Source organism: Leuciscus leuciscus (assembly GCF_965113295.1).
Source record: "Leuciscus leuciscus genome assembly, chromosome: 10".
NCBI classification, from domain to species: Eukaryota; Metazoa; Chordata; class Actinopteri; order Cypriniformes; family Leuciscidae; genus Leuciscus; species Leuciscus leuciscus.
Window position 1 is genome coordinate 22,342,985 of NC_138734.1, and position 20,869 is coordinate 22,363,853.

Genomic DNA, 20,869 nt, shown 5'->3' on the forward strand with positions numbered 1-20,869 from the left:
AGAAAAATGGCCAAACGATTTTCCTAAAACATCTGGCTCTGTTTCATCCGCGCTTTACGAGATCTATCCTCTAGCTGTCGCTAGCGGCATCTGGGGTCATGCGTGGTCACGTAAACGTATCATGATGTTCTGCAACAACGAAGCCACAGTTGCCATCATTAACCCTCTGGGGTCTGAGGTGTTTTCTGGGCCCTGGAGGTGTTCTGACATGCTCTGACATTTGTGCTTATTTCTGTTACTTGTGACATTTTCATGGCTAAAGTCTGATTACACTGTATTTAGCACAAACTCTGCTACAATAATATGTCAGCAGCATGTATGTAAAAGTTTGTAGTTTTGAGATAATGACATTTATGCGTGGTTTGTAAGAAAAATAAATAAAAATAAATAAATAATTGTCACTGAAATAAGGTCATAAGACTTTTGAAAATTGTATGACGTAGCCTAGAATATTTGCTCCAAAACTATGTGAAAATCATCCTGCATACTCATTCAGATAAGACAATACATTGATTTAAAATTTGCAAGACATGTTTTGTGTGAGAAAGCTTTATGCGAAGAGGCGTGGACATCATGAATATTTAATTTCTTTCACACCTGAGAAAGACAAAGACCCACCCATAATGGCCCTATTAGGTGCTAACAGGCCCTATCATTCTGAGCAACCATGCAAAAAGAATGAGGAGATTTAAGAAATAATGGCTTTTTGATTTATTTACAACACAACATAATCCAAATATACACAACAAATAACAAAAAAGCACATTATTTAACACACTGAACTAAAGACAGAGACTTAACCAGTCACACACCTTTGTGCCATTCCTGACACATAGTACATACCTTTCATTTCAATAGTGTTTGATTTTTCACTTTACCATGTTCATGTACGGAGACTTATGTGAATGTTGAAGTCAGCAGGACTCCTCAGTGGGGCATCTGGTCCCTGAAAAAAACAAACGCTGTGAACATACTGATATCAAGAGAAACTATAGGGCTGCACGATTTGAGGAATACATTTTAGATTTTTCAGGTAAAAATTGCTTTTTAAAATGTACAGAATACACACACATATACATACATATACATACACACACACACACACATATATATATATATATATATATATATATATATATTGTAGCGACAATGACATCCGGCCAGCTGCTTTTCAAATTAAGTGAATCATGAGGGTGTCGCACACATCTTCTTTGTCCTTAGGAACACGAGCTCTGGTTATTATTACTCCCTACGGGGCAATTCACCAGCGCCAGTGTGACTGGGATCCCCCCAGTTCAGCGTGAACTCCCTGTGACTTTATAGACTCGTGACATTCCAGATACTCCACACACACACACACACACACACACACACACACTTGTTTTTGTGGTATAGAAGGACACTGATGCCCAAACAAGTTTGGTGGTGGTATATGGGGACACCCCTTTCCCAATGCCCTACAGTGATGATACAAATATCAAAAATTTTGTTTTAATCTGCAGATCACAAATCTGACTTCAAATGTTCTATACACACAACAGAACAGAAAATATGACCATATGATATTTTGGTGGTACACAAGGACATTCCCGCCCATCCTAAAATGTTCCCGCCTATGACATAATTGTGATTTTTGGGGCCCAACTTGATTATGAGGACACTCTTTTTACAATACACTAAATATGTCATTTCAGTGGATTACAGGGACCAATGTGTTTTACTGGTACATGACCACACACACACACACAAACCTGACAACACAGTGTATTACCAAGACTAAGGTGATTTAAGAGGACTGGATCTTAAACACAATACACAACTGCATAATCCAACATTATAAGGACGAGTGTGTTTAATGGTACATGCCCACACACACACACAAACCTGACAACACGGTGTATTACCAAGACTAAGGTGATTAAAGAGTACCGGATCTCCAATACAATACACAAAACAACTTGCAACATTACAGGGACAGAAGTGTTTTAGAGGTGCTTTAATTATGAATTCAATAATATCATCATAAACATTGAGTTTTTTTCAGTTTTACCATGTAATACAATCATGTCATGCCATTTTAAGGGGAAAGTGACATCCACAAACTTAAAAACATGGTCAATAAAACTTGCACAACTGTGTGATCTTTCAGAAAGCATACAGTATCATTACTGTTTTGACATATTAAAATGACAAACAGATGAACCATTCAAAACTTCGAAAAGATTGACAAAACAGCCCTTGGAAACAGGCACAATTTAAAGATGTCATTAAACAGGCTTTGAAATGTATAAAATGAACTCACTCAACATGCAATATATGCTGCAACATGTAGAGAAACCGACTTACAAGGGACGGAGATAACAGGAAAAGTATTCAACAAAGTTAGTTTGGGCTGTACATCAGCTCTAGAAGAGTATAGTGTCATTAGAATACAACCATCATTGTAAGTACAAAAGCTCTCATGTGTTTAGGGCTGGGTATCGTTCAAAAAATTTCGATACCAATACCGATACCGATACCTTGATTTCGATACCGGTTCCTAAACGATACTTTTTTCGATACCAATTTTATGAAATCCATTTTAACAAGATTACATAACACTTTACCTCAGAAAAACTTGGTGTTATTTTTTCAGTTTGACTCATGCTCCTTAGCCAGTGCACAAAGGAACAAAAAAAGCACAAAGGAACAAAATATTCCTTATACATATACATAAGGAACAAAATATATTTTTTTTATATAGAGCTCATGCTCACCAAAGCTGAATTTGTCTGATCAAAGATACAATAAAACTTGTAATATTGTGGAATAGTATTACAATTTAAAATCTTATTTGAATATATTTCTAAATGTAATTTATTCCTGTGTTGTCAAAGCTGAATTTTCAAAATCATTACTTCAGTGTCACATGATCCTCCAGAAATATGAAAACAGTTTTTGGAAACTACGATACATTTTTTCATGATTCTTTGATGAATAAAACATTCAAAAGAACAGCATTTATTTAAAAAAAGGAAATCTTTTGTAACATTACACATGTTTTAAGGTCATTATTGATCACTTTAATGCATCCTTAGTGAAAAAAAATTCTGACCAACCAACACATTATTGAACGGCAGTGTACACTCAGTAGGTCATTATTGCAATATAAACACAGTCAGAGTGATCAACAAGGTATATCTTCATTTACCAGTCGAAGACGGAGCAACTTTCTGCTCTTATGTTTACTCGTGCACTGTCAAGGGCTTCATCATATCTGTCGCGGTACCGTCTTTGCAGCAATTATTTGACCACAAATACTGCATCGCGCGCTGTTGGCATCGAGCCTGGAGAAATGTATCCACACTTTTGATCGACATCTTTAGGGTATTGTGAGTGTGTGTGCTCGCGTCTCATTGAGTATGTGCGCGAGTTTGTGTGTGTGTGTGCTCGCGTCTCATATGAGAATGTGTGCGTGGACAGTTTGTGTGCGCGCGCGCGTCTCATATGAGTATGTGCGCGGAGAGTTCCCCGCGTCTCGTGTGTGTAGAGTTCACGTGTATGTGCGCGAGCGACTTTAGGCGTGTTGTTGTGCATTTCATATGTATTTGTTTGAGCACTGACGTTGACGAGTTAACCCCTTAGGTATCGAAATATGGTACCGAAAAACAAGTCATTTTTCGATACTCGATAGTATCGAGGCAATTCGGTCGGTACCTAAAAAGTATCGAACTCGGTACCCAGCCCTACATGTGTTTAGAGAATACTAAAGCATGTATTCTTCTGTACAGAGAATGAGAGAGAGGCAGAAATTGAAAACCCACGGAAAGGATCCTCAGCGGTCTTACACTGCTGGCATTCAGTCAGTGTGGCCAGTTTTCCTTTGGTTATACACTCACCGAAAGGATTATTAGGAACACCTGTTCAATTTCTCATTAATGCAATTATCTAATCAACCAATCACATGGCAGTTGCTTCAATGCATTTAGGGGTGTGGTCCTGGTCAAGACAATCTCCTGAACTCCAAACTGAATGTCAGAATGGGAAAGAAAGGTGATTTAAGCAATTTTGAGCGTGGCATGGTTGTTGGTGCCAGACGGGCCGGTCTGAGTATTTCACAATTTGCTCAGTTACTGGGATTTTCACGCACAACCATTTCTATGGTTTACAAAGAATGGTGTGAAAAGGGAAAAACATCCAGTATGCGGCAGTCCTGTGGGCGAAAATGCCTTGTTGATGCTAGAGGTCAGAGGAGAATGGGCCGACTGATTCAAGCTGATAGAAGAGCAACTTTGACTGAAATAACCACTCGTTACAACCGAGGTATGCAGCAAAGCATTTGTGAAGCCACAACACGCACAACCTTGAGGCGGATGGGCTACAACAGCAGAAGACCCCACCGGGTACCACTCATCTCCACTACAAATAGGAAAAGAGGCTACAATTTGCACAAGCTCACCAAAATTGGACAGTTGAAGGCTGGAAAAATGTTGCCTGGTCTGATGAGTCTCGATTTCTGTTGAGACATTCAGATGGTAGAGTCAGAATTTGGCGTAAACAGAATGAGAACATGGATTCATCATGCCTTGTTACCACTGTGCAGGCTGGTGGTGGTGGTGTAATGGTGTGGGGGATGTTTTCTTGGCACACTTTAGGCCCCTTAGTGCCAATTGGGCATCGTTTAAATGCCACGGCCTACCTGAGCATTGTTTCTGACCATGTCCATCCCTTTATGACCACCATGTACCCATCCTCTGATGGCTACTTCCAGCAGGATAATGCACCATGTCACAAAGCTCGAATCATTTCAAATTGGTTTCTTGAACATGACAATGAGTTCACTGTACTAAAATGGCCCCCACAGTCACCAGATCTCAACCCAATAGAGCATCTTTGGGATGTGGTGGAACGGGAGCTTCGTGCCCTGGATGTGCATCCCACAAATCTCCATCAACTGCAAGATGCTATCCTATCAATATGGGACAACATTTCTAAAGAACGCTTTCAGCACCTTGTTGAATCAATGCCACGTAGAATTAAGGCAGTTCTGAAGGCGAAAGGGGGTCAAACACAGTATTACTATGGTGTTCCTAATAATCCTTTAGGTGAGTGTATGTGCCTTAAAATGTTCAATTGCAGCTGTAACTTCAGCATTTGACCAGCACACTTTTTGTCCTTTCCACAAGGTTTTCTATTCCTACCTCACATTCATTCTCTGTACAGAAGAATACATGCTTTAGTAAACTCTAACTATATGAGAGCTCATGTACTTACAATGGTGGTCATATTCTGATTTAAACCTCAGGTACCTTGAGGAACTTCAGTGGTTTCTCGATGGGCATCTTCTGAACACCTGTAGGAAATCAGTTATAGACAGATCAGAAACTCAGATGTAACTCAAACCTGCATCTAGAACTTAAAACTGGTTATACATCTGATATCTAAAAATTACATTTCAAATGACACTCATTATTCTGGAGATGGAATGTTGTGTTAAACATCTCCTTTTTAAAGTTTTTGACCAACATGAACATGATAAACTTATTGGTTTGGTACTGATTCCATTAATTTTGTTCTAGAAAAATTGTTATTTATAATAATATCTGATTATTGATAACTGATTTTTACAATTAATGGCAAAAGGAATGTTTAGAAATGTAATCTGATATTATCTACTGACACACTATAGCAGGGTTCACCAATCTCGGTCCTGGAGGGCCGCTGTCCTGCAGAGTTTAGCTCCAACCAGCTCCAACACACCTGGTTGAAAGTTTCTAGTATGCCTAGTGAGACCTTGATTATCTGGTTCAGGTGTGTTTAATTGGGGTTGGAGCTAAACACTGCAGGACAGCGGCCCTCCAGGACTGAGATTGGTGAACCCTGCACTATAGTATGATATATATATACATACACTATGAACAAAATTCTAAACGCTTTTGTTTTTGCCCCCATTTTTCATGAGCTGAACTAAAAGTTAAGACTTTTTCTATGTACACAAAAGGCCTATTTCTCTCAAATATTGTTCACAAATCTGTCTAAATCTGTGTTAGTGAGCACTTCTCCTTTGCCGAGATAATCCATCCACCTCACAGGTGTGGCATATCAAGATACTGATTAGACAGCATGATTATTGCACAGGTGTGCCTTAGGCTGGCCACAATAAAAGGCCACTCTAAAATGTGCAGTTTTGTGTGGTGTCGGGGGGTGGGGGGTGTGGGGTGTCGGGGGGTTGGGGGTTGGGGGTTGGGGGGTGTCGGGGGTCTGGAAACAAGTCATTATCTGGTGTGACCATCATTTGCCTCACGCAGTACAACACATCTCCTTCGCATAGAGTTGATCAGGTTGTTGATTGTGGCCTGTGGAATGTTGGTCCACTCCTCTTCAATGGCTGTGTGAAGTTGCTGGATATTGGCAGGACCTGGAACACGTTGTCGTATACGCCGATTCAGAGCATCCCAAACATGCTCAATGGGTGACATGTCCGGTGAGTAATGGTGGCCATGCAAGAACTTTGCAGAATGGGGCCATGCATTATCATGCTGCAACATGAGGTGATGGTCGTGGATGAATGGCACAACAATGGGCCTTAGGATCTCATCAAGGTATCTCTGTGCATTCAAAGTGCCATCAATAAAATGCACCTGCGTTCGTTGTCCATAACATACGCCTGCACATACCATAACCCCACCATGGGCCACTCGATCCACAATGTTGACATCAGCAAACCTGTCTGCCATCTGCCCTGTACAGTGAAAACCGGGATTCATCCGTGAAGAGAACACCTCTCCAAAGTGCCAGACGCCATCGAATGTGAGCATTTGCCCACGCAGGTCGTTTACAACGACCAACTGCAGGTCGAGACCCCGATGAGGACGATGAGCATGCAGATGAGCTTCCCTGAGACGGTTTTTGACAGTTTGTGCAGAAATTCTTTGGTTATGCAAACCGATTGTTGCAGCAGCTGTCCGGGTGGCTGGCCTCAGACGGTGTTGGAGGTGAAGATGCTGGATGTGGAAGTCCTGGGCTGGTGTGGGTACACGTGGTCTGCAGTTGTGAGGCCGGTTGGATGTACTGCCAAATTCTCTGAAAAGCCTTTGGAGACGGCTTATGGTAGAGAAATGAACATTCAATTCACGGGCAACAGCAGGTGGACATTCCTGCTGTCAGCATGCCAATTGCACGCTCCCTCAAAACTTGCGACATCTGTGGCATTGTGCTGTGTGATAAAACTGCACATTTTAGAGTGGCCTTTTATTGTGGCCAGCCTAAGGCACACCTGTGCAATAATCATGCTGTCTAATCAGTATCTTGATATGCCACACCTGTGAGGTGGATGGATTAACTCGGCAAAGGAGAAGTGCTCACTAACACAGCTTTAGACAGATTTTTGAACAATATTTGAGAGAAATAGGCATTTTGGGTACATAGAAGAAGTCTTAGAACTTTGAGTTAGATCTATAATTTTGTTCAGTGTATATAACTGGCTTAAAACCATTTTTCTTTGGTGAAAATACTAACGTAAAATTGTACCACAATATATATTGGTTTAAAATAATAATAAACATGTTCATAAACACAAACTTGTTATGCTGGGTACACACCAAAAGATAATCAAGCTGATTTTGGGCCGATTTCCCCCTTCTGACAATCCTAGCTGTGTCCCGATTATCTTGATGGTTATAGATTATCTTATCAGATTTTCCCTTGGTGTGAGGCGTGTTAAGAGTGTCCGAACCTGATCGGAAGAACGTCGGAGCCGCCCTGATCTCGAATCGCAAATATTCAACATGTTGAATATTTACGATCAGAAATCCTGAAATGTGGGGGGAAGCCCAAGGACAAACGCGCGCATGCTCTGGAGATTATCACGTGAAAGGAAACAATATCCAATCAGAAAGCGAGATGAAGGAAGAAGGAAGCATAACAAACGCAGTCATGGCGGCACAAAGTGAAATTGATGTGGACAGCAGAGATGGAGGATCAGCTTGTTGATTTGTGGAACAAATGTTTACACAACGTGTTGTGTAAAACTTTTCCAAACACTATCATTGCAATTTCTTCCTGCATATCGTCCGCCATGCTTATTCTGAGGTCTCTAGAGTGTTAACAGTCGAGACTCTGATTGCATGGTCTTTAGGGTTGGGTATCTAGAACCGGTTCCAAAATGCCAAAAACAGGGGATTCGATAAGACGTGCGCACTTCAATTCCGCTTATCGATTCCTTACTTTGGTGATGCTCACATGCGCGAGGTGAATGGCAGTGAGCATTTGTTTACAGTTGTATTGATCTGCCAGGACCTGCCTGCCGCACATGCGCTGTACATTATATTTACGATGGCGGAGCGCAGCAGACGTTCAAAAGTTTGGTTAAGCTTTTCAAAAAAAGATGAAAATACAGCGAATTGTATCACATGCAAGAAAGACATTTCATGCAAGGGAGGAAGCACCTCCAATATGATGAAACATTTGCTGCAACACAGGGTCAATTTGAAGGAATGCAGCGCATTTGATTCGGTGCGATCTCTCAACAGCAGTACCACAGGTTTCCACACACCAGATAAAGCTACTAGCAGCAGCAATAGCAGTCTCTCACACTCAGGTACAAAACTAGAGCCGCATAATTCTGGATAAAATGAGAACCAGTTTTGTTTAAAATAGAGATCATGAATAAATACATCAGACAATTAATACGAGTCGAGTCTATAATTCCTTAAAGTGTTATATATATTGTATTGTATATACAGTATATTGTAAATTAAGATGCATTGTCACAGTTTTACTGGTAATAGCCTAAATGTAACAAGAATAAAAGGTAGAAAAAAGTATTTGCTCTCTTTTTTCTCTCCAATAAATATTGGAATCGAAACCAAGAATCGTTAAGAACCGGATTCGATAAGCAGAATCGGAATCGTTAATTTAAACGATACCCAACCCTCACGGTCTTTTCACATCATGGCACACCACACACTATAGGAGCAAAACGGTTAAATCTAGGATTTTTTGTCCTCATGTTTGTGGTCTATCACATTTTGAAAATCTTATAAGATGTAAAAAATCTTTTGGTGTGTAACCCAGCATTAGTTGACACATACCAACATTACTGGAGACGCCTGCAGCTCCAGCAGGAACATCACCTTCAGAACCGCTTTCATCAGGATCACTGGCATCAGAGTCCGTCATACTGATCTCATCTTAAAGAAAAAGAGACATTTAAAACAAGAACATCTTCAGTTTAACCTGTATTCAGAAGTCATTTATGAAACATGACAAATGGCACCGTTTAATAATAATAATCATATTAATAACAACTATAATACTTCACTAAGATCACTATAATTAGAATTATCGCCTAGACAGTGATATACTAATACTGTCAATGAAAAATTAATATTTTATAATGAGTAAATTATTTTACAATAAGAGGTTATAATACTTTCTTAATTTCTTCACTTAAGCTGTTATACTGGCAGAAACCTGCAGTTTAAGTGAAAACAGGTTTATAAACGCATCTTATTGCAAAATTGGATTACCACAAAAAATGTGGATATAATGCGAATGTGAAAATAGAGAGTAACTGGTGCTGGTTGCATTCCCAAATGCATGTTAAACTTATGGCACATGCAGAGATGGAGTTCACTGCATTCATTCCCTGTGAAACGAGGCATGGAAAAAGCCAGATAATGAGCTGATCGAGCGAGCAAAGTGTGCTCTTCAGTTTGAAACACGCAGCACAACAGACTACAGACTTACTTTCTTATCGTCTTTTGCGATTTGATAAGGGCATTAAGCCATGTTGTGCTTTTGATTTTAATATGTTTGAGAGATGCTTTGCCAAAGCAATTGCGCAAAAAACAAAGACAATTTATGTTATTATGAGGCGTAAAAATATTTTCGGTTCTTTTGGTTCAAACTGTGGAGGGACAGATTAGACTGTGGTGGGTCACTAGAGTAAATTAATGGTAACACTATGAATTTTACTCCTCCCAAAAATGCCAAATAATAAACAGGTGAGAGCGTATTTTTGGCTATATGACACGATATAGTGAGATATGACAGCGCTTCTGCAACACGCATCACTGCAGATGAGTAGCTGAGGATCTCTTCAGCATGCTGATGCACAAAATACAAACTAAAAATAAATTAAAGTAAGTCGCAGATGCTCAACACACAGTCATCTTCATTAAAAGTAGTGAGAATAAATGATTTTACCAGTGCTGATGCTACTCTCTCTCCTATTGATCTTAAAATTAGCTGATACAAAAAATGCTGCTCATAGCGGTAGCTTTCGATGACGTGAACACCGTTAAATCTGATATAGCGCGGGAAATGAAGATCGGATTTATGTCTGTTTTGTGCAGACACATTTATGTGGCCAAGTGTAAATGGAATTGTTTTGACAATGAAATGACCAGGTGTAAAACAGCCCCAAAGATGATGTGAAAAAGTTCTTACTAGACTAGCATTTCCTAAAATGATGCAATGCTCTTTTTATTACCATCTCAACACAGTCTTGATCCTCCAATGATGATTGTTCCTTCTCAGGGCTCACCTGAAAGCAAGGCAAAGAAAGAAAAAATAAACATCTATTAGATACAAAGGATTCAGAGATTCTCCAAATGAAGCAGCACAGATACTTGACTCCATTAACACTGACTGATCACTGTCATAAAACATAAAATTAAAACAATTTCACATTATCAATGATATACTTGAGCAAAAGAAGGCTGATGACGCCAAACTAATTCAGGTATGATGGGACATTTCAAACAGTGACTTAAGATTTAAAACACTGTGACATAAGTTGTAATCAAGTATAAAGTTAAAACCCTATAAATATATGGTCATAACCAATCAGGGATGCATGAAAATAATGCTCATTATTAATGTTATCATTGTCAATCCGATAAGAAAATTAGTCCGCTATATTAACACTAATAAATAATGGATTACTTCCTTCAGCTTCAGATGTGCGCTGTTCACCATGATGGTTTTGAAATGTTTGAATCACAAATCTGTGAAATCAGCGCATTGTTACAGGGAGAGTTCGCTTGTGGAATTGTAAGTTGTAATATTTTTTATTTTTGTTATATATCTGATTTATCTCATATAGGATGCATTTGGCTGAGTTAATGAGTGCTGCAGTAAACACTTCACTGTAGGCCTACCGGTGGTCAGCAAAACATTAATTATGATTGGGACTGTCATATAACACTATAATGAGCAAACTATTGCATTAAAAACGTCGTGAATTCTTTGGGTTTAGTTGCTGTGTTTCAGCGTGTAGTCCTGGGAGGAGCGCATCCACAACAGGAGTTTCACTATGTAATAGTTGATTACTATTAATAATAGCTCAAGTTAATCTGTGCATGATTTTGTGCAAGTATAAGTTGTAATATTGTGTTTCTTTTGTATAAATATCTAATTTATCATATATAGGTTGTGTTCCGTTGAGCTAAAACCATCTAACAAAGCCTCAGTTTAGGGGTGTTCCTTCAGCTCTTTAGGCCATTTCATTTTAAGTTTAATGTTGTCTAATAACTTGTTTGCATTTTAATTTCATTTGATTTATTATTATTATTATTATTATTATTATTAAGGCAATAGATGTTTTGGTAAAACTTCACAATACATATGTTATTGCATTAACTAACATGAACTAACAGAGAAAAACTTTTGTTAATGTGAGTTAATAAAATATGTGAGTTCATGTTAGTTCACAGTGTATTAAATTAACAGATACAACACTGGATCCTAAAATGTCTTGGAAAATGTTGAGATTAACGTTAAGTAAGATAAACATTAAGTAAATCCTGTAGAAGTATTGTTCATTCATTGTTAGTTCATGTTAACTAATACTAACAAGATGAAACTTTTTTATAAAGTATTGCCATTTTTTTATAAAGAAAGTTGGAAATATGAATGTAAAATTCATTTTAAAAGTTAAGGAATCTTACATTAGGCCACTGTACTGTATATGTTTGATTTATGTTGAAGTGTTTGGGACATTGGCTTTAAATGATGTGCGTTTCGTTTTTGTAATCAGGCTTTCAAAGTATATCAAATTTTGGATTTAGATTCATCGGCTAATATATCAGATATCAGCTTTCGAATATAAAGAATGATCAGTTATCGGCCCAAATGTTCATATCGCTGTATCCCTAATTTGATTTCCAAAAAAACAATACCTTCTGTACATCTCTGACTTCTGACTGGGACGGGGACGGACTCTTCATTTCGAGAGTGGAGGGTTCAACCTCACTGAGAGTCTACAAAACATAACATTAGACATGAAACAGTGGTGTAAATATGTGAACACTAGATCTCACAGATGTCTCTGCTTCGTTTGCTCGTTCTCTTCCAGCACAACTCTCACTTACCTTGTCTAGTCCCACAGTAAGAGCAGCACAATCACTGCCTGATGACCACTGGCTCTTATGGCTCATCTGAGAATATGAAATTAAGCGTTACATACAGAAACACTTCACCTAAGAGTTTAAAAAAAGCATTATAAATGGAATATATAAAGGATAATGTACAGTCAGTCAGTAATTAATACAAAATAAACTGACAGGATAATAAGGGTCCTGATACACAGCTACCTATCAATAAATATTTGCACATGAAATACTGATTTGAGATAATATACAAGATTACAAAATAGTTAAAGTTTTCAAATCAATATTTCAATATTTAAATGCTACCACAAGGTAATGTTCACGGCTTTTATGCATCACATTACATGTGTTTTCATTCCAGTGTGTCAGGTTGTGTGTAGCTTTACACCAGTTTTATGAGGACACCGTTTTATGAGGACATCATAAGAGCATGTTCCTGATGTTTGACTTGACTGAAGAATCTCAGTGTGTTGTGTAAGTTTAACAGAATCCTGGTCTATGAGGACACTAGATTTATGAGGACATCATAAGAGCATGTTCCTGATGTTTGACTTTGACTGAGTGTGTTGTGTAAGTTTAACAGAATCCTGGTCTATGAGGACACTAGATTTATGAGGACATCATAAGAGCATGTTCCTGATGTTTGACTTTGACTGAAGAATCTCAGTGTGTTGTGTAAGTTTAACAGAATACTGGTCTATGAGGACACTAGTTTTACTGGGACACTGGTAACTAGATACATTTGGACGGCACTGAGTTCAAGTGTGTGTATGTATGAGAGTGATACGAGACATTGCGCCTGTGCTAGATGTACAGTAAGTGATCGTGACTCACTTCTTACACACACAATCATAATTCAGGGACTGATAACTGTGGCAAATAATCTGTTTCTGAGGAAACAGAGTTATTACATTAACTTATTGGATACCTTTAGAGTTGCTGTATCTTGTTCAGGTTTCATCTGATTCTTCAGAGTTATCATCTGAAAAAAAAAAAGTTGTAAAAATATATAAAAAAGACAAATAAATACTAATTTTAGTATCACTTATTGACAGCCAAACAGAGGTTGCTATTTTTTACCAACTTCAATGATTATATTTAATCTGACAAGCACAAATAGTTTTCGCTATTGGTATTAGCCACAATGAGCTGTGAATTATGGGTTATCAGTATCGATCCTAATATTCCATATGTGTGTCCCGGTAAAACTAGTGTCCTCATAGACCAGGATTCTGTCAAACTTACACAACACACTGAGATTCTCCTGTCAAGTTAAACATCAGGACATTGCTCTTATGATGTCCTCATAAAACGGTGTCCTCATAAAACAGGTGTAAGACACACACACACACACTTGACACACTGTAATGAACATGCATGTAATGTGATGCATTAAAGCCATGAACATTAACTTGTAGGGCTGCACAATGTATTGCTTTATCATTCATACCCATCTGTGGTAGTGACATTGCAGTATAGGCCTCTGTGAAGTCAGGCTATATAAAGACTCTGCCGTGTTATTTTACAGTTGATTCCTCAAGTTCTGTACCTAAATGCTGTTAGACTTACCTGGAATATATGAGGCATTGTTTATTTCACATCTTTGTTAATTTTTTTTATCTCTGCTTGCAATTTATTATTTTCTATGCAGATGCAAACCCCTACAAAATCACACCAATCATTCTAGAATGATTAATTATTTCCAAATAGAGCTATTCAATTCATTTAGTGAAATTGCTTTTCATATTGAAAAACTTTTGTTAATGTGAGTTAATAAAATATGCGAATTCATGTTCGTTCACAGTGTATTAAATTAACAGATACAACACTGGATCCTAAAATGTCTTGGAAAATGTTAAGATTAACGTTAAGTAAGATAAACATTAAGTAAATCCTGTAGAAGTATTGTTCATTCATTGTTAGTTCATGTTAACTAATACTAACAAGATGAAACCTTTTTATAAAGAAAGTTGGAAATATGAATGTAAAATTCATTTTAAAAGTTAAGGAATCTTACATTAGGCCACTGTACTGTATATGTTTGATTTATGTTGAAGTGTTTGGGACATTGGCTTTAAATGATGTGCGTTTCGTTTTTGTAATCAGGCTTTCAAAGTATATCAAATTTTGGATTTAGATTCATCGGCTAATATATCAGATATCGGCTTTCGAATATAAAGAATGATCAGTTATCGGCCCAAATGTTCATATCGCTGTATCCCTAATTTGATTTCCAAAAAAACAATACCTTCTGTACATCTCTGACTTCTGACTGGGACGGGGACGGACTCTTCATTTCGAGAGTGGAGGGTTCAACCTCACTGAGAGTCTACAAAACATAACATTAGACATGAAACAGTGGTGTAAATATGTGAACACTAGATCTCACAGATGTCTCTGCTTCGTTTGCTCGTTCTCTTCCAGCACAACTCTCACTTACTTTGTCTAGTCCCACAGTAAGAGCAGCACAATCACTGCCTGATGACCACTGGCTCTTATGGCTCATCTGAGAATATGAAATTAAGCGTTACATACAGAAACACTTCACCTAAGAGTTTAAAAAAAGCATTATAAATGGAATATATAAAGGATAATGTACAGTCAGTCAGTAATTAATAAAAAATAAACTGACAGGATAATAAGGGTCCTGATACACAGCTACCTATCAATAAATATTTGCACATGAAATACTGATTTGAGATAATATACAAGATTTCAAAATAGTTAAAGTTTTCAAATCAATATTTAAATGCTACCACAAGGTAATGTTCACGGCTTTTATGCATCACATTACATGTGTTTTCATTCCAGTGTGTCAGGTTGTGTGTAGCTTTACACCAGTTTTATGAGGACACCGTTTTATGAGGACATCATAAGAGCATGTTCCTGATGTTTGACTTGACTGAAGAATCTCAGTGTGTTGTGTAAGTTTAACAGAATCCTGGTCTATGAGGACACTAGATTTATGAGGACATCATAAGAACATGATCCTGATGTTTGACTTGACTGAAGAATCTCAGTGTGTTGTGTAAGTTTAACAGAATCCTGGTCTATGAGGACACTAGATTTATGAGGACATCATAAGAGCATGTTCCTGATGTTTGACTTGACTGAAGAATCTCAGTGTGTTGTGTAAGTTTAACAGAATCCTGGTCTATGAGGACACTAGATTTATGAGGACATCATAAGAACATGATCCTGATGTTTGACTTGACTGAAGAATCTCAGTGTGTTGTGTAAGTTTAACAGAATCCTGGTCTATGAGGACACTAGATTTATGAGGACATCATAAGAGCATGTTCCTGATGTTTGACTTGACTGAAGAATCTCAGTGTGTTGTGTAAGTTTAACAGAATCCTGGTCTATGAGGACACTAGTTTTACTGGGACACTGGTAACTAGATACATTTGGACGGCACTGAGTTCAAGTGTGTGTATGTATGAGAGTGATACGAGACATTGCGCCTGTGCTAGATGTACAGTAAGTGATCGTGACTCACTTCTTACACACACAATCATAATTCAGGGACTGATAACAGTGGCAAATAATCTGTTTCTGAGGAACACTGGTCGCATGGCACTGCTTAAGCATGGAAACCCTGAACTCACCTTTATAATGATTGCTGAATCTGCCCTGGAGCTCATCTTTGTCTGTAAACGGCATGTCCTCTTCCAGATCTTGATCTTCTCCTTCACTGACTCACTTCAGTCATCATCTCATGTGTCTGCGCGCATAGAAAAAGACTCTCATTAATCACGACCATTGCATTTCATTTGACATATTCAAAAAGCTTGTTTTAAATAAATTGATCAATAATGGTAAACAGCATTCAAGTTATTTTAATACTTTATTATTATATGATATTTAAGGAATATGTTAATTGATAATAACTATTCATTCATAGATTTCATTCACAATTGATACATTATAGGCAATAATAGTGACAGTATTAATAAGACTGAATCAGACTGACAGTTCTAATAATATTCAGAGTATATTTTATTATAGTCAGGAGTAATATGAGCACATATTTGTGTCTTAATGTGTTTAAAGCAAGCATAACTGTAGTAATATTAACAGTAGCATATCAGGATACTGTACTGGGTGAAATAGCCTCCCCTTCACATACTGTAGTCATGACAACGCGTTATTATGATGGCTAGACTATTTTATGAGATCAGAAAAGGTAGCAGTTACAAATATAGTGCAATCGAAAACGAGTTTAAAATGACAAGCATCGCTGATTCCCTCATGTCAGTCTGTAAACAGAATCACTATAGGTCCGCTAGCACCGTTAGCATCACGCGCTAGCTGCTTTCTAACTGTAAAACGAGCAGCGAAGAGCATACAGAACATGCACAAACAAGCCAACCGGACCCACATGCTATTAGAGAAGCAATTAAACAACGTTATAACTTACCTTTTGGATAACAGTTGCCTTCATCAGGTCCACAGATGTCTTCTCAGGTGCAGAGTTTGTCCAGTCCAAACAGGAAATGACGTGACGACGAATGACTACACCTCTGATTACGTTGTACTTATCATAATATAAACGGGATTTTATTTATTTATTTATCATATATTTAATGCAAAATTAATAAATTACAGGCAAAAATACTTAAATAATTAGTATTTTGCATTAAGTTGCTACACATTTTAAAGCTGATTGAAGCTCCGCCCACTGGCGCCATCTTGTTTTCGCGATCTCCCGCCTACCGGTACCGATCTGACCAATCACTAAAGCTGATTGAAGCTCCGCCCACTGGCGCCATCTTGTTTTCGCGATTTCCCGCCTACCGGTACCGATCTGACCAATCACAGGCCCCAAAGAATACACTTGTGTAAAAGATGCAAATTTTGGATGACGCGGGTGTAATACCAGGACCTGGCTACAGGGGCGCACTCTCGAAATCAGGGATACACTGTGTATGGTAAAATTTCAGGGTTTTGTGGTATGTAAGGACATGGCGCCAAACTTTGAGAGGGAGCTTCTGGAACGTAGTAAATGACATCTACGCTGTCGGATTTATGAGGACATGGCCTCTGTCCTCATAAACCCAAATGTCCCCATAGTGCTGGTGCGTATTCAGGTCAAAAGTCCTCGTAAACCACAAAAACAAACACACACACACACACACACACACACACACACACACACACACACACACACGTGTGGACTTTGAAACGGACATTTCCACACGTGATCCAATAGCAATGTTTTTGATATGTATTTTTATGTGTGTATAATTGGCCAGATAATGTCTGAGGTATCTATGCAACGTTATTATGATCATCAAAATCACTATGAAATTATGTAATCCTGTATTTCTTTCATGCAAAAACGTCATTCGAGGTGTCAATGTAATGGGAAAAACATGTCGGAGTCGAATCTTGACTGCAAAGTACAATAATATGCATTTATTCCAGGAAATACCATATTTCTAAATATGAATGTTATTTTCGATCTCTCACATGACAGTCAAAGTAGGCGTTTCTTCACAAACAAAGAAACCTCTTCCCGCTTCAGATCAGAAGATCCGATTCGCTGTTGCCACGAAAAAGGGGACGTGGGACACCGCTCACGGGACACTGATAAAAGTCCAAACTTTCAGTTTGCTCTCTCTCTCTTGCTTTCGCTCTGACCTTCTTCTTCTCCACGCGCAGCGCTTCTCCTCCCAACGGAACCAGCTGGACCAGGCCTTGCCTTGGCTTCTCCTCTGGGACACATACCCTCGCGTCATGTAGAAGCTGCCGTTCTTTGCAACTAAGTTATATATATTTGCCTCTCCCTTCCCGGGAGATGAATCTTATTTTCTGGTAACGTTACATTCAGTGAGCCTTTTAAGCTTCGCGCTCGCCCGGAAGACACAGCACGCGCACGCCTCCCCTCAGACGACTCACGCTGCTCTTAAAGACACACGCAGGACTCTGCCTTCCTTCCTCATACAAAGAGAACCATATGCAAGTATCGATTATTGAATTGAACTTTGAATGTGATTTCTTGGTTGTCTCTCAAGGGTTACTGTCTGTGATTTTTGCCATAGCCTACTGCGATCTCTGATCGCAGATTTTTGCTTTCACTTCCGATCTCATCTCTCCTCCTTCTCTCTCTCTCTCATCCTTTTCTGTCATTCTATCTTTCTCTAATTCTGATCATTTTATTCTCTCTCTCACGTTATTCCTTATGTTCTTGTTTGGTTAAATGTTTGTTTGTTTTATTGTTTGCATTTTTACGTACGTTTATATTTGTAGCCCATATAATCTCTCTAGTTTACATCTATTAAAATCCATTTATACTTTAACTGTCTCTGTGTGTGAAAACCCACTTTATAAGGTCAATGAAATAAAAGATCTAATTAAGCTACAAGCTCGATATTATAGACTACTTTGAGTAGTTTTAATTCATAAACTCAGAAAGTTTTATGTTCGTGGCCAGAAGATAAACTTTCTTGGAGTTTGTAAACGGGATACCCCTTCTTAACTGTGATAATCTTACATTTATTCGCTGGACGAATGACTGATGACCAGTTACAGAACAAGGTAATCTCGAAAATTAATAAAGTAAATATATATGCGATTTATTAATTATGACCATGAGTTAAGATTAGTAATATTTCCAAAATTCCCTATATTCTTGAGCTAATTCGCATTGACCCAGAGTCAGATGTATTTACATTACAATATATATATATATATATATATATATATATATATATATATATATATATATATATATTGCATCACAGCACATAGCTTATGCCTACAAGGCACAACAAACCTGGTGTTCATTTTATATATATATATATATACATATATATATATATATATATATATATGTCACAGGTCGGGGCGGGCCAATCAGGCTGCACCCACCCCTAAGACCCGTACCACCCTTGGGGAGTCGGACAGAGGCCAGGCAAGAATGACAGACAGACCAGACTTCAAGTAAACAGTATTTTATTGAGTATAAAAATGAATAAGGGGATCTAAAATGGTGAGTCTTCTGGGTCTACCCGTCGGAGGCCCACAGAGTGCAATGTAGGGGGGTACTCTGGTGAGTGGCTTCGCTGTCTTCCAATGGGAGGGGCGAGTCGGGGCTCACGACTGGGAGGAGGCTGCTGTAGGACCGTTCAGGTGCGTATTTCGGGTGACGTACTCCCTTCTTCCCAAGGGGAGGACGGGTCGGAACTTACGACCGGAGGGACTGTGGTGGAACAGTTAAGGTGCGTGTTTCGGGTACGTAGTCCTCTTCTTCTACAGATGACAGACAGAGAACTTACGGCTGGGGAGCTTCACTGCAAAGCAGTCAGGTGAGTATACAGGCACGTAATCCTCTTCTTCTACAGATTACAGACAGAGAACTTACGGCTGGGGAGCTTCACTGCAAAGCAGTCAGGTGAGTATACAGGCACGTAATCCTCTTCTTCTATAAGTGACAGACAGAGAACTTACGGCTGGAGGGCTTCGCTGCAAAGTCAAGTCAAGTTTATTTGTATAGCGCTTTTCACAATACAGATTGTATCAAAGCAGCTTCACAGTATTAAATTAAAATAATACAACAAAGTTTGTTTCAAGAGGAATTTATTGATTGATAAAATTAAATTAAATATCCCCAAAATATCCCCAACTGAGCAAGCCAAAGGCAACAGTGGCAAGGAACCGAAAAACTCCATCAAGTGACCTAGTGGTGTCCTAAAACTCCATCAGGTGACCTAATGGAGAAAAAAAACCTTGGGAGAACCCAGGCTCAGTCGGGGGCCAGTTCTCCTCTGGCATTTATGAGCTAGAGGCCGTATTGTAGTTTGAACTGTGGGATTATATGAATGCCTGGCCGAAGAGATGCGACTTTAATCTAGTTTTAAACTGGGAGAGCGAGTCTGAGCAACGAACAGTATCAGGAAGACTATTCCAGAGTTTTGGAGCCAAATGTGAAAATGCTCTCCCTCCTTTGGTGGTTCTGGATATCCAAGGTATGACCAAAAGCCTTGAATTTAGTGATCTTAAAGAGCGCGATGGATTATAGGGTGATAGAAGATCCGTTAAATAGACTGGAGCTTAGCCGTTTAGGGCTTTATAAGTCAGTAGCAATACCTTGTAATTAATACGGAACTTTATAGGTAACCAATGCAGTGATGATAAAATCGGTGTTATATGATCATATTTTCTTGATCTCGTAAGAACATTTTGGACTAACTGTAGCTTGTTTATTGAGGATGCAGGACAACCAGCTAATAAAGCATTACAGTAATCCAGTCTCGAGGTCATGAATGCATGAACTAACTTTTCTGCATCAGAAACTGATAGCATATTACGTAGCTTAGCAATGTTTCTAAGGTGGAAAAAGGCTTTTTTTGTAACATATGAAATATGATTTTCAAAAGACAGGTTGCAATCGAGTATAACACCCAGGTCTTTTACTGTAGAGGATAAAGTAACAGGACATCCTATGATGTTAAATTTGTATTGTGCGAGGTTTTGTGGGCGGTTTTTTGAAC

General features: G+C 38.5%; 1 protein-coding gene across 2 annotated transcripts; it reads right to left on the reverse strand.

The window, feature by feature from the left end:
* Positions 1-3,347: 3,347 nt before the first annotated feature.
* LOC309508483 (uncharacterized protein) lies at positions 3,348-17,542 on the reverse strand. 2 transcript variants are annotated; one of them, XM_082183130.1, is made up of 11 exons: positions 16,795-17,542; positions 15,983-16,098; positions 14,815-14,880; positions 14,623-14,703; positions 13,303-13,356; positions 12,357-12,422; positions 12,165-12,245; positions 10,475-10,528; positions 9,072-9,170; positions 5,254-5,332; positions 3,348-4,495 (listed from the first exon to the last, which is right to left on the reverse strand). In XM_082183130.1, the coding sequence occupies exons 2-9, from the start codon at positions 16,016-16,018 to the stop codon at positions 9,156-9,158; spliced, it is 453 nt and encodes a 150-aa protein (XP_082039256.1). In that variant the 5' UTR covers positions 16,019-16,098; positions 16,795-17,542; the 3' UTR covers positions 3,348-4,495; positions 5,254-5,332; positions 9,072-9,155. The 2 variants fall into 2 exon arrangements, with proteins under 2 accessions (XP_082039256.1, XP_082039257.1); XM_082183131.1 differs by lacking the exons at positions 3,348-4,495; positions 5,254-5,332; positions 9,072-9,170; positions 13,303-13,356 and having other exon boundaries at positions 10,028-10,528.
* Between the last annotated feature and the right edge of the window lie 3,327 nt (positions 17,543-20,869).